Here is a 13,972-nt window from a genome sequence, read left to right as displayed (position 1 = left end):
TTTTTGTTATGAATCGAAATCAAGCACACCCACATAAGAAAAAACTATTTGAAGTTATTTAGAAATGAACTGATATGGTGGGTCGACGCGTCACCATGGCCATCTTATCTCCATGTTGCCATTGTCATAAAACAGGGCCCACCATTTTTGTAATTTTCGTTTAAGTCAAGGAAATTGATATGGTCGGCCTCGTGTTATGAATGTCCAGTCATCATCAGATGGTCGCTGTTATGGACACGTCTCACTGGGTTATTTTCCTCAATTCAATCACAGGGACCACAAAAAAGATGCTTACCTAGGTTCCTACCAATGTGGAAGTCGCGTGCGGTAAGGAGCTGTTCAGCTTTCAACTAAGCTTGGATGAGATAGAATGTGTGGCCATAAATCTTTACAGATTTGACTCCAAAAACAAGTTCTGGCCATGTAATCTGCAGATTAAAAAAAAAAAAACTTTTTTTCCACCTCTTTAAAATACACCAGCAAATCTTCAAAGTTTCTTTTGAAATGCCAATGGAGATGATCCAATGTGAAACGACAGAAGCAAATCTTCACTACAGGTGGATCTCCACTTCCTAAAATGTCAATGCAAGCACTGTTAACACTCCTAATTCCCATCCAATCTTTAGCAGAATTCTGAAGCGATAAGATTCGCCCACAACGAACTTCCACTATCGATGTTTCTGTGGTGGGTGGTTCCCCATTTTTAGGGGAGAGACTGAACCACATACATTTTTCTTCCCTCAGAAGTTTCAGATAAGCCATTAGCAGAGTAATATTATTCTTACCCAATGATGGCAAAGCCGCAAAAGTGTAGAAATTTCACACGAGCACGGCTGGTGGTGTGAACAGATTCTACACAGGTGGTTTCTTCGGGTTTCATCAAAGACATGGGCTCCATTTGGTGTGTTCAACCTTGTCAGGCGGGTCAGATACCTTTCTAACCAAATCAGCATCATTGGCAACGTTTGAAGTCCGACCTGAGACATTCCGTATATTGATTTGGGTCAGAAAAGGCGGAAAGAGGGATCCAGAATAACACGGTTCCAGTCAATTTGCATCGGCCCAGTTGTATCTGTTCCAACCAAATTTGCTGTCAGTCTCTTCAAAAAAACACAGACTTTCTTCACTGTCATTTTCAAAGAAAAAATTGCAAAACAAAACCAATTTTATTACATCAACAGAAACTAGGGTCGTAATCCTATACAATCGAATATTTCTGGAAATTTCATTGGAATTGGAAAGGAGAATTCTCAGAAGGTGAAACAGACAAAGTCATTGCATTTATCCCATATTGGAGCTTGCCCAATCCGCCAAATGAAAATTTCCTTTTCCTATCTATTTGTAGAGATACTTTTCCAAGAAATTTGATACTTCCACAGCGCTCTCATAAGCTCCCTCCACGCATCGGCCCAAGGCTACACCTGAGACATAATTGCCTCCAAGAAACAGCCCTTCAAACCCACCATCTCTGAGTGCAGCTTTCGCAGCTTCTAGAACATCGAGATGGCCAATCAAGAACTGGGGTATTGCTTGCGGCCATACCCTCACGCCAAGAACAAGAGGTTCCTTGGTATTCGGATTTATAAGCATTTTTCTAAGATCATGATCAACTTTCTCCACAAGGTCGCTCTCAGTCTGCAATCGCCACATGGTTAGAAAAGTGTAGAAGTAATAGGTGCCCACATGCATTCATGTAATCATTCTGGCGCATGAATGCAAGTGCTGATTCCATTGATTATCTCATGGATATGGCCTGTTTGGAGTTTGGATGTACCCTTCAAAGGGGCATTTCAGGCCTAAATGTGTTTCAATCCAAATGGCAGTTGATGTTGTGTGTTTGGATGCACTTTGCAAACCCCAATCTCATCTCCCGCTCAACAAAAAGGCACTAAAATGCTGACAGGATGGTTTTTGCCTAGTCAACCAAAAATGCAGGCTTGAAACCCCCTCTTCCAGAAACTCCATTTTGAGGAAGTGCATCCAAATGTGCCCTTAATCTAGAGCCTAAAAAGAGATGCTGAAAATCCCATATATTACATATTCCTCCCTGGGGAATAAACTGCTAGTTGCATACCTTGGACAAAATCTCAGTGTTGGTGGCTCCTCCAATGTAGTTCAAAAGCAGCACCCGTCCAGGTGGAGCTCGGTTGGGAAAGAGTGATGAGCTGTATATTGTTCCTGGACAGAAACATTATCTTGCTGGGTTATTACTGGCTTTTACTGATGTTAACAACAATTTCAGAAAATACGAGCAGGGAACCAAAGCAGCAAAGCTAGCTATCTACATCATTTTAGGATCTCAATCTCAATACTTTGTCTCCATATACATCAACTGGTAATTTTATTGATATTTCAAACATTTTGTTATATTAGAATCTTAATGCAGAGAGTGAATGAAGATTGCCTAGCACGTGTACACTACAAGAGCATTCTGAAGGTGATCATAAGCATCAGAAAGTGGAGGATCAATGTCAACGAGATCCATACAAGCACATACAAGCATCAGTAAGAAGCTGATGGAAAAGAAAATGTACCCAAAGTCTCTACTCCCTGACTGCGTGGATGCAACTGGCCGAACCCCTTAAGTTCATCATCAATCAAACATTCTTTTCTAATTGCTTCCTTTGGGTATGAAATAGAAACTGCTGCAACTGGTGGGTAATAGAACTTTGAGAGGGCATCTGCAGCAGCATTCTGCCAACAAACATATCAGAAAAACTGAAATCAGAAAATTTTATTTCCACTAGATATGCAAATTATGGATAACGAAAAACAAATGGACGGTATAGAGTTGTGTGAGCAGCACAAGCATCCAACTTGAAAGTAATGCAATTGCAATTTGGAGCCCAGACTATCAATATGATTGCTAAGGAAATCGCAACTTGGTTATTTCCATTTTCCTTTAGTAATAACTCCAACTCGGTTCGATAGTGCATCTAAAGACACCCTTCATCCTTGTTGTGGCACCAGCAATGGAATATTATAAGTGAAGCGAATACTTACACTACATCCAAGAGAACTAATTAATTGAGATTGTTTTCTAAATCATGTTTATAACTCATTATCTGCCCATAGAATTAGTGTAAAAATAGATGCATGGTTTACAAGAGATACTGTTCTCACTGCTCCCTCGCACCACAATATTCTAACCTTGAAACACAGGGCTGAGGATTAGGATTTAGGGGTGCTTCATATAAAACCATCCATAAGAATATTGTGTGTTTGTGGTGTCTCATCGAAGACATATACATATATATAACCAAAAAATTGACAACTTCAAGGCTTGACCTGACTGCAATCCCAGCATACAGTATCAAAATATACATTTCATCCAAGCTATCCAAAATGAATTAATTAAACCTTCTAGGATCTCCTACAAAAAGAAGACTACATCCATTCATTCTTCTATCAGCACCTTGCTCCAAGTATTTGATCATCTACAGTTCTCATACAGGAGGATCTCAACAATCCTTATGACAAATCTGCATGGACATGCCTTGATTAAAGTATTCTGATCAATTATTTAACCACTTGATCTTATTTATTTATCACATCTTCGCTCTCCAGTTCTATCAGTCCATAAATAATCTCTTTTGCATTAAAGAACCCTATGTGCTCGTACATGGTAATGTCAGTGCTACAAATCTGAAAGCTCTTGTTTTGACTGCCATCCCTCAGAAAATTCCAAAGCACTACTGCTCCTAGAGAATACGGCACACTGTATCTACAAACAGGGAAATTATAACTAACGTAATATTGTTATTCTCGATTAAACAGGGAAATTATATATGACTTTGAACACTTTCAGAGTCTAAAGAAAATGATGACATTTAGAAAAGCAGGAAGGAAAACTGAGTGGGCACTGTTCTGAAAATCCCCGGCGTAATCTATTGTGGTACCAGCCATATTGGGGGCCCACGAGATGCATTAACACCATCCAACACATCCATAGATGCGTCACCTCAAAAAATTCCTATGGCCCAATGCTCAGCCCAATCCAAAACAAAAGGGGGCTACATCAATGGGAACAAACTGGAAGGGAAAGGCCATGCTTGAATTTCAGAGGGGTACACCTAAGACATAAAACAGCCTGTATTTTGGCCTGGCCTGGAGGAAGGGTCTGAGTGCCCTGGATTATATATATATATATATATATATATATATATATATATATATATATATATAGAGAGAGAGAGAGAGAGAGAGAGAGAGAGAGAGAGGATGTTCCCTCTCAAGTCTCAACACTTTCCATGTGCGATGACCAACTTGGGTTTTGGATCGGGCTGACTTTTTTAGGGCTGAGGGTTTTTTAAGGTGACTCCTCTGATGCACGCTGATTTTTTTAGGGCTGAGGGTTTTTTAAGGTGACTCCTCTGATGGACGAGTTGGGTTCACAGGACCACACATCTCGGTAATACCACCATAAGGTTACCATGGTACTGGTACCACTAGAGTGCACCCCTAGAAAGTATAGGATCATCACTCCCTCTTCTTATCACTTGACATGGAACTGAACTCTAATATAAGGGGAACCATTTGTTCTCATCATTGTACAAAGCAACCATGCAAAAGCAATCAAATATCTGCAGAAGATTCAGGAGTTATCTGGAAAAGAGTCCAAATGGAAGTTTCACACTATTTAAAAAGTGCGCGCTTTAATTTGGAAATGGAACTTCATTAAAGTTCTGAAACCCCACTCTACATTGAGTGAAATGAACAAAGTCCGTCAAACCAGCGCTCCAAATGGTATGTCAACTCATTTCTTCCAAGAGGAATGAGGTATTGCACAAAACTTACTACGCAGTTCTCTTGTCAAGGTGACACGTGGCATACGTGGTGATAAGGAATTTTGACCTGGTGGGCAATCATGTGGATGGGCTCTAGACCAAAAATCACACCAACTGAACTCCTCTTGTCATCCAGTTGTTGCAGGATTGAATGGTTCAAAGTGGGCCACTGCTCTAAGCCTCTAACCATTCCTTTGAAGGTCACTTATAAGATGGCTATGCCAATCCAATCCCCTGATTTTTGGGATATGGCCAATCCACATGATGGCCCATCAGAAAGACAGTTCAGATCACCACATGTTTTCCACATGCATCTCAAGGACAGTACTGCATAGAAGTTTTATGCAGCATGTGCTGCATACTAGCATTCCTCTTCTTCAAATGGACAGGATAAGCACAATGCCCATTTGAGCCAATGTCCATTTCCTACATGAAAATTTGGTGATTAATTGCAGCAAGATACGTTCAGGGCCTGTTTGGTTCCACGTAATTACTGGTAAATTAAGGTAAATAAGTAATAATTATTTACTTTCCTATTTACTCTAGCAAGATCTGACAGGCACAGCAATTCAAAGAGTCCCTTGATTTGCATGACATGCTTACCATGCCCGTGTCAAAACTATGGGCCCCACCATGATGTATGTGTTTCATCCACGCCGTCCATTCATTTTGCCAGATAATTTTAAGACATGAGCCAAAAAATGGGGCAGATCCAAAGCTCAAGTGGACCACACCAAAGGAAGCAGTGGGAATAATGATGCCCACCGTCGAACCCTCTGTTTTCTATGGTGTGGTCCAATTTATCTTTGGATCTGCCTCATTTTTTGGGCATGATATGAGAAAATGAATGAACAGTGTGGATAAAACACATACATCGTGGTGGGGCCCACAGAGTTTTCGCTTTTACAAAGTTGAGTTTTGCTCAAAATTCAAGATGAAATTCATCCAATATTTCAAACAGTTGCCACTGCTCATTATTATAGTTTTACCATGGTTTATCTGTATTTACACCAAATCAAACAGGCCCCTCAAGAAATTCATTTTTACAGTAAGAAACAGGAAGGAATGAGTGGACAAATACAAAAATGTAGAACCACATTGCAGAAGGGTTCAGGGATGGTACATACGGAAAGAGGACGTAACAAATTACTTGCAACATGAGATGGAACAGTCATGACAACACTTTTGGTCTGGATGGAAACCAATCCTTCCGGCGTTTCATATATCAAAGTGTATCCTCCACTGTCCAATTTTTTTATGCTCGACAGTTTCCAAGATAGTTTCACTTTGCCGCCCAACCTGAAAGCCACAGAACTTGGTTAGGGGCATAATCAAAACTTCAAAAATGGGGCAAAAATGTCAATCTATAAGCACAGGATTCATCGTTGGATGTAAAGGAAAATACACAAACTTAAGCACACGAGTATGAGCACAAGTTACAGTGTTGCCTTTAAATGGTATCTCTTTAATGAATGCAGTGACAACATGCAGGACTATATCTAGGCCTAACAAATATCATGTCAACTCTTAAATTCAGTTCAACAAAAGATTATGAAAGCTTAAGATTCCATCCAACTTCGAAAATTGAGGAGAAATGTTAATGACATTAGCATATGATATGTAACTGTATTGCAATTGTTGAGAAACCAATTGTCATGATCCACGAGCACATGCTACAGCTTTACTAATCACTGCTCACACGGTTAAAGCTGAAAATCACATGATTGACTGTCTATAGTGGTGAATAAGTTATTCAAATACTGATCCACACACCAGTGATTGTCCTTATCTAACACGGCAGCACTCATGCTATGCAGTATGGATTATACGACAAGGGCTAGCACAGTCAGAGAGACAATGCCCAAAATTCCAAAACATAGGCATATCTTTGAAGAAAAATACCTCTTAGAAATTGCATTGGGCAGCATAGCAAGCCCTTTTCTGAAAGATCCAACTGTCTGGCCCTTTGGTTTTGGTAAACGCCTGTGTGTTAACTAAACTCAGTCAACTAGAACATGCTATAATCAATTGAAGCAAGTTATTAGGAAAATAAGATTCAAGTGTTGAATTATATTACGGATCTCGAGGTGGCTTGGGATTTTTATTCCTCTCCTGAATTGCTTTGAAGGTGCCGCCAATGATATTCCCGCCATTCTGCTCCAGCTTCCAAACTTTTCCAAATGCTGCTTTCATACTCAGCTTCGAAGGATCACCTGCATAAACACCTGCATGTTGAACCACTTCCTGTTAGAATGAGATCAGAGAAACCAATCTCATAAAACATAGCTGTAATATTTAATGTTCCAAATTACATATGCTCTTGATTAGGGGTGGGAGCAAGTGAGATTTGAGCAGTTTCAGCAGTGGACTTACAACTCCAGTTGACTTGAAAGTCGATCCAGTTGAGCAATTTGGTCAAGTTTTTCCAAGTCTTCAACACCAAGACTCGGAAATATTTACTCTTGACGAGTCACGTCGAGTTTCATTGTCTTTTTTTTTTTTTTTTTCAAGTTTCTCTGAGTTACGTCAAGTTGGATCGAGTTGACCAAGTCAACCAAGTCTAGAATAAATCTTGACCGTGACGTAACCAAATCAAGTTTTTAAACTATGATTTCAACATGTGAAGAGAAAAAAGTTCAAAGTACATAACATACGCTTCATATATGAAGGGGCTTGCCTATAGTATGAACTCAATTTTATTTTCCATACAAGTCGCAACAGAACATAATAGGAGTGAGCCACAATGCATGTTGTTTGCAGATGACATGATTTTCATTGACAAGATAAGGGAGACTGTAAACAAAAAGCTATATTTATAGAAGGATGCTTTAAAATCTAAAGGATTTAAAATTAGTCAGACTAAAATAGAGCATATGGAATGAAATTTTAGTAACAATATGAGTGAAAACAAGGAGTGAATTAATATTGTTGACCAAGAAGTTTCTCAAAATGACCACTTTTGATACATTGGGTCCATAATTCATGACAGTCAAGAGATTGAGAAGGATGTTGCCCATAGAATTCAAGCTGGGTGGAAGTACTTGAGATGTGAGAGTTGAGAGATTGAGAAGGATATTATCAATAGAATTCAAACTGGGTGGAAGTAATTGAGATGTGCCTCTTGAGTTTTATGTGATCGTCGTGTTGTAGCAAGAGGGCGCTTATGCCCCGATGGTGGGGCCTTATGGGGAAGGGCGCAACCCAATAGGCAATGTCATTGCCGCCTTTGCAGGGATGGAATGGGCTCGTAGTTTGGGACAAGAGCTCATGATTCTCAAGCTGGATTTTGAAAAGCAAGAGAATGAAATTTCATATCTCACATGCCCTTCGGGGCCCAAAGTTTTGCAAGTGGGTTAACACCACCGTTTGAACACTAACAGGGTAGTTCTAGTGAATGGAATCCTCTCATCTCCATTTCAGATCTCCAAATCTGTTTGTATGCCACCTTTCTACCTTAACCACACTCGAACTGGAAGGATGGCTATACGACTAGCCATGCTTTATGGGACAAAATGTTGACCAGTTAAGGAACAGAATGTTCATAGGATAAGTGTAGTTGAAATGAGGTTGTTGAGATGAATGAGTGGCAAGACGAGAAAGGATAGAATTAGAGTGCATTTGAGGGAACTCAAGAGTACCACCAATAGGCAATAAGATGAGGAAAAGTGGGCTAAGATGGTTTGGTCATGTGTAAAGGAAACCAAGAACCGTGTCAGTTAGGAGTTGGTACAAGTTGAAGGCTCTAAAACTGAGTAAAACAGCAAGGGGAAGGCCCAAAACGATGTGGATGGAGGTATTAAGAAAAGATTTGATGACCTATGGTATAACTGAAGATCTGGCCCTTGATCAAGTGGAATGGCGTAACATGATTCATGTAGCCGACCCTAATTAATATTGGTAAGGCTTAGATGATGATGATGATGATTGCCTACAGCCAGTTTTAGGTTAGCTTAAAATCCAACCCATTTCACATGCCAACTAGTAACACGTGTAGGACATATAAGTCATGCAAAAGGTGGTGCCAACCATGAAGATCACTTGGCACGACAATCAAGTTGGTCCATGCATCAGGCAGGCTATCTTGTAAGAAACCAATGGGTGGTTTAAATTGGCCCCCAGTGGTCTGATTCAACATGCTCATGGCCTGTAGAATGAGTGAATTTTGCATAAGGCAGCTTCATGGCCCTTCCATTGTACATGTTGGCATGGGAGACAGGTTGTATGTGAAGCTAACCCACAAACAGTAGTAGTTGATCATGACTCCAAAACATTAGTACAAGTATCAACAGCATGAGGTGACGAAGTCTTAACTTTATATAGCATAGGCAGTTCATGAAAATAATATAAAATTACCCTTTAAACAACAAACCAGATTTTAATGTTGATAAATGGCATATCCCCTATTTTCTGGGGGGCACTTTCCTCAGTTCTTGGTAAATGGCATCTCCCTTGGTGCATTGGGGGAGATTTTAATATTGTTAGGTCTATGCATGAGTGTAATGGGGTCAGAGTTTAAAGCAGTATGAGAGGCTTTGCAAATTGGGGTTCTCAAGCATAACCTTGGTGATCTTCCTATGGGGAGCACTAAGTCTTCATGGTCAAATGGTCATGAAGTTCCAATGATGTCAATTCCAGATAGGTTTCTAGTCTGTCTAGGGTGGATTCTTAAATTCCTTTTGTCTCGTCAGTGTGGACTTCCTAAGCTGGTTTTTGATAAACAACAAACTAAATATGATCTCTATTGAAACACCATCTAGATTCATTAGTGTCATATCATCGGACTGTAATAGCTTAATGGCTTTGGTAATGGTCCCCTTTGTAGGTACATCACCTCACAATAATGGCACCCATCTAACTAAGTGAGACTCTTCAACATTCATACCTACCACACACTAGATTCATACTATATGCAATGTTTCCCTCGGTATAGAAAATCCAGTTGTTCATATAATCCTTTGCTCAATTGACCTATGAATCCTTGACCACTACTATAGACTAGATCCCTTACAGGGGGTGGTGACTATCTAGCATATATAGTTCTCTGAGGCTACCCCAACTGACGGTGCCCTTATATGAGATGACCCACCGACTGTCCCATTCTTTTGGAAGTCAAGGAAGTCCACTTGGGTCCTAGGCTTTTTAGGTTTGAGTTAGCTTGGTTGGAGGTGGAAGGCTTCCAGTCTCTTGTGGTCAGTTGGTGGTCCGCCTTTGAAGTTCAAGGCAATGCATGGTTTGTGCTTTTTAAGAAGTTGAAGCTGCTGAAAGAGAAGCTTGTGGTGTGGAGGAAAGATGTGTATGATCTTAGGGAGCAAGAGATGGACATGCTACTGAGCGAGATTCAAGCTTTGGATTTGTTGGAGGAAAGCGGCCTGCTCTCTAACTTAGACCGAACCCACAAAGATAAATTATCCTCTGACTACTTGGCTAGGGTTAAAGAGTTAGAAACAAAGTGGCGTCAATGCTCGAGGGCTGTTTGGCTGGCTGATGGTAAAAATAAGAAATATTTTCATGGAATCGCTAATGCTCGAGCTCACTTCAACTGTATTTCTTCTCTCTAATGGTTAACGATGAAAAGGTAGTTCAGAAATCTATGTTATTTGTAATGATGTTATAGATTTTTACTCTAAATTACTTACAGATGAGGACTGGGAGAGGCCTTTGTTGGATGATTTGCCTTTTGATTCCATCTCTTTGGAGGATGACAACAGCCCCGAGCAACAATTGAGGAAATTAGAGATGTAGGTCAGGATTTGGAAGGGATAGAGCTCCAGGGCTTGATGGTTTCCCAATAGCTTTTTTCCAATCCTTTTAGGACTTAATTAATCCAGACTTGTTGGCATTTGCAAAGGAATTTGTCAATTCGGCTAGGCTATTCCCTGAACTTGGTTGTACTTTCTTGACCCTTATTCCTATGATGGAGGAAGCAGATAATTTATAGAATTTCAAACCTAAGGTTGTTGGGGTAGTCCTTGTAAGATCTTAGCCAAAATCTTGAGTCAAAGGTTGTTGGGTGTTCTGTCTAAGGTTATATCCCCTCCTTTCCACAATAATGTGTTTATTGCGAGAATGCAAAATCTTGAGTCAAGTTCCTTGTCATGGGATGGGCGGGATCGGTCAATGCAGATTTAGCTGCTAATCTGTCTTTGGTTTGGCAATTAATGCCTTCTTTCTGTTTTCTTTTCTCGCTTTGTGCAAGTGTTCTAACAAAAGCTGTCACCTTTCCAAAAAAAAACCATCATCATCTTTATTTGGCAAAAACAATATAAACGTTTTAACATTGGAAACCAGAATATTTATATACACAATTGTATCACTATGCCCTTAGATTGGGGGTCAAATTAATCCGGCATCACGGCTGATACCTGAGTTACAGATCCTACAACATATGCAGCCCTAATGGTGATATCATAAGTCTATACATTGACGTCATCTAGGGTGGATCTGGAAACATCAGCTTCAAGAGAGGTTAGCACCATCAAATAATTCTTGAATTTTCATAAAATTTGCACATCAGCATCCAAGTTAAATATATCTAAGATTCTAAATGTAAACTTTTTTTTATATTAATTATATCTTTTTAAAACTTAAATGTGACATTGGTTTAAACATTTTACTCTCTGTACAGGAACAGGAGCATCAGTTTCTCATTCTTCCCAAGTTTGGCAGCTCTGCATCAATATCTGATTATGTCTCACCTATCAGCATAACGGTATCCAACTTGAATAGATTGGTACAAAAAGTAATGCACTGAGCTATACAGTCCCAATTCTCAATTAGAACTTAGATCCTATGATGTTTATTGTGAAACCTAGAAATGCATAAATCAGTGGAATACTTTCTGAAAATTGTAAGTGCAAGGTAAAAAGATTCTCCTGAAGAAAAATGGCATGGATAACATGAATTAGCACCTGAACAGAATGGTTCAATCAGCCGCTCAAAAACCTCATCACCAAGATTACGACGTACAAATTCTTCAACCGATTCTTCATGACCCTGTAACCTTTGCCAAACATCAAGACATGAGAATGGCTAGTCAAGAAATTTAACCTTATATGTAGGTGATACTGTTTATATGCATGCATGAATCAATGATAATGACAGGAAATATGGATGGATGTGCGCAGGTGCATTTGCAAACATATTCTAATGCATCCATAGAAAGGGATCACGAGGACAAACTGGTGGAGGAGGCCGAATGCCAATAGCACCAAATCCAGCCCTAAGCTTCCCAGGAAAGCTCATCAAATCAAAGAAAGGCAAGTCAGTTGGCTTTGAGGGCACTGGCCTCAATTTGCCATTCCACAATACAAAGCGAGGTGCATTAGGATCACCCAACACAAGATCATCCTTGAGACCAGAATCCACCTGCAACAACAAGATGATTCCATAAATTACAAGTATCACAAAAGTCTATGCAATATACATGTGAGTCTAACTCGAGAAAGGGCAGTCTTCAAGTTTCATTATGATATAGATGCTCAATCCCTTGACTACAGAATTGTTGGCTAGAAATTCTTGCCTAGAAATTCTTGCCATACTAAGAATGTACATAGCAAGAAATGAAAGTATACCGAATTCCAACACTAGAGAGAGTTTTTAATTCATTGGTTTCTTCTTTTTCTTTTTTACTTCTTTTTTAATTTTTTATTTTGGCATTGGAGCCCATTAGATTTCATGAAATCATGCGAAAGGAAACACTGTTTATTAGGAAATCTTTTTCTAGGAAACCATGGGAAAAGAAACATCATTTCCACTTAATACTTTTCAACAAGATTTTTCTAGAATTTGGGTCATGTTTACAGATATGCTGTTTAATAAGACAATTTTCTTGGGGAAATTTTCCTAATAGTTATTGGCATGGCGCACATGTGGGACACTTGAAAATGGATGGTAGGAGATGTGAAACATGTTGGGCGTTTCCTGCAAAGAAAGGCTTCACAAACAGTGGAAAGTTAATAATGGGAAATTATGTTTCCTTTCCTTTCCTTTCCTTTGAGGCTAACACAACGCCTTAGAAAGACTGGGGAATGAAGAAGTACATCCAGGGGGGAGTGTTTGAGTTTGAATTGAATTGCAGTAATTCAATGCAAAAGTAGAAATTACAAAAATGGGTCTAGACCCATAATTCATTGAGTCACAATGACCAACTTGAAATGCATGGAATTGGAAATTACTAGGCATTTTGACTGTTGGTACAAGTTGAAACAGAACCATCCCAGTATTGGATTATTGCAATTCAGTTCAATCGAGCATCCAAACATATATGAAACCACTGCCATACTCAATTACAAGACTAAATCCCAATTCCCAATGCCAATAAAGTCAAGCTATGCCGAAATTAACATCCATTTCAACAACAGGAATGAAAATAAGACAACAAAACCCTAGATGGGGTGCATTTACCGCCAAGGTGAGCATCGGATCGGACGGCTGAAAGCTGTTGGGACCTTCCTCCCACAAGTACCCATCCCTCTCGACGGTCGTGATGTTCCCGCCTACGCGGTCCCTCGCCTCCGTCACTATGACGTCTCCGGCGACAACGTCCCCGTGCTTGGTGGCGAGGGCCTGCGCAATGCTCAGGCCGCTGATGCCAGCCCCGACGACGACGCAGTCGACGGACCGGACGTCGGAGGGATCGCTGCTGTCCGATTTCGACGGGGAGATGGTTGATTGCTTTGCAACCGAGCATCGGAATGCCGTACGGCAGCGGCGACGGTATTGATTTGAAGGAGATGGCGGAAAGGAGGAGAATGGCGTGGAGCGATACCGGCCGTTGATTGTGGCGGGAAATAAGGGGTGGGAAGTGAAGGGGAGAAGGTCGGGAAGCGTCGCCATGAGAATATGAGAGAGAGATGCTCGTTATCACTACTGTGCTCGACTAAAGAAAATGCCCCTGACATGATGAATCCCGACAGCCAATAGACGAACGCGGATTAGCTTCACCGAGATAGAGCCAGGTGGGTTCGACCTGTGGGGCACAGCTCACTGCATGCGTTGTATATCCACTCCATATATCTGTTTTTAAAGATTATTTTAGGACCTATATATATATATATATATATATATCAGGTGGACCACACCACAAGAAACATTGATCACTGAACACTCACCATTAAAAAAAACTTATTTGTTGAATTTAATGCACCAATAATGATTTGGATCAACCGCCAGTGCAGGAAAGCAGT

The 13,972-nt window shown here is 40.2% G+C and overlaps 1 protein-coding gene across 1 annotated transcript; it reads right to left on the bottom strand.

Annotated features, from left to right (window-relative positions):
• Window positions 1–1,147: 1,147 nt before the first annotated feature.
• On the bottom strand, window positions 1,148–13,688 carry LOC131225153 (protoporphyrinogen oxidase 1, chloroplastic). The gene is made up of 9 exons (XM_058220609.1): window positions 13,191–13,688; window positions 11,967–12,152; window positions 11,696–11,780; window positions 6,865–7,012; window positions 6,690–6,770; window positions 5,915–6,086; window positions 2,535–2,694; window positions 2,075–2,178; window positions 1,148–1,635 (listed from the first exon to the last, which is right to left on the bottom strand). Exons 1-9 carry the CDS (start codon window positions 13,620–13,622, stop codon window positions 1,336–1,338), a joined length of 1,668 nt encoding a protein of 555 aa, XP_058076592.1. The 5' UTR covers window positions 13,623–13,688; the 3' UTR covers window positions 1,148–1,335.
• Window positions 13,689–13,972: the final 284 nt, after the last annotated feature.

The sequence above is a fragment of the Magnolia sinica genome, chromosome 14 (assembly GCF_029962835.1).
Source record: "Magnolia sinica isolate HGM2019 chromosome 14, MsV1, whole genome shotgun sequence".
Lineage (NCBI taxonomy): Eukaryota > Viridiplantae > Streptophyta > Magnoliopsida > Magnoliales > Magnoliaceae > Magnolia > Magnolia sinica.
The sequence above is the reverse complement of the archived record's forward strand: the minus strand, read 5'-3'. Positions and strand labels throughout refer to the sequence as shown.

Excerpts from the sequence above, each read along its gene's own strand:
- LOC131225153 (XM_058220609.1), bottom strand. The coding sequence starts at position 13,622 with ATGGCGACGCTTCCCGACCTTCTCCCCTTCACTTCCCACCCCTTATTT. Across the intron at positions 6,087-6,689 it reads CCCAATGCAATTTCTAAGAG|GTTGGGCGGCAAAGTGAAAC; the intron begins GTATTTTTCTTC and ends TGTGGCTTTCAG. Across the intron at positions 1,636-2,074 it reads ACACTGAGATTTTGTCCAAG|ACTGAGAGCGACCTTGTGGA; the intron begins GTATGCAACTAG and ends TGGCGATTGCAG.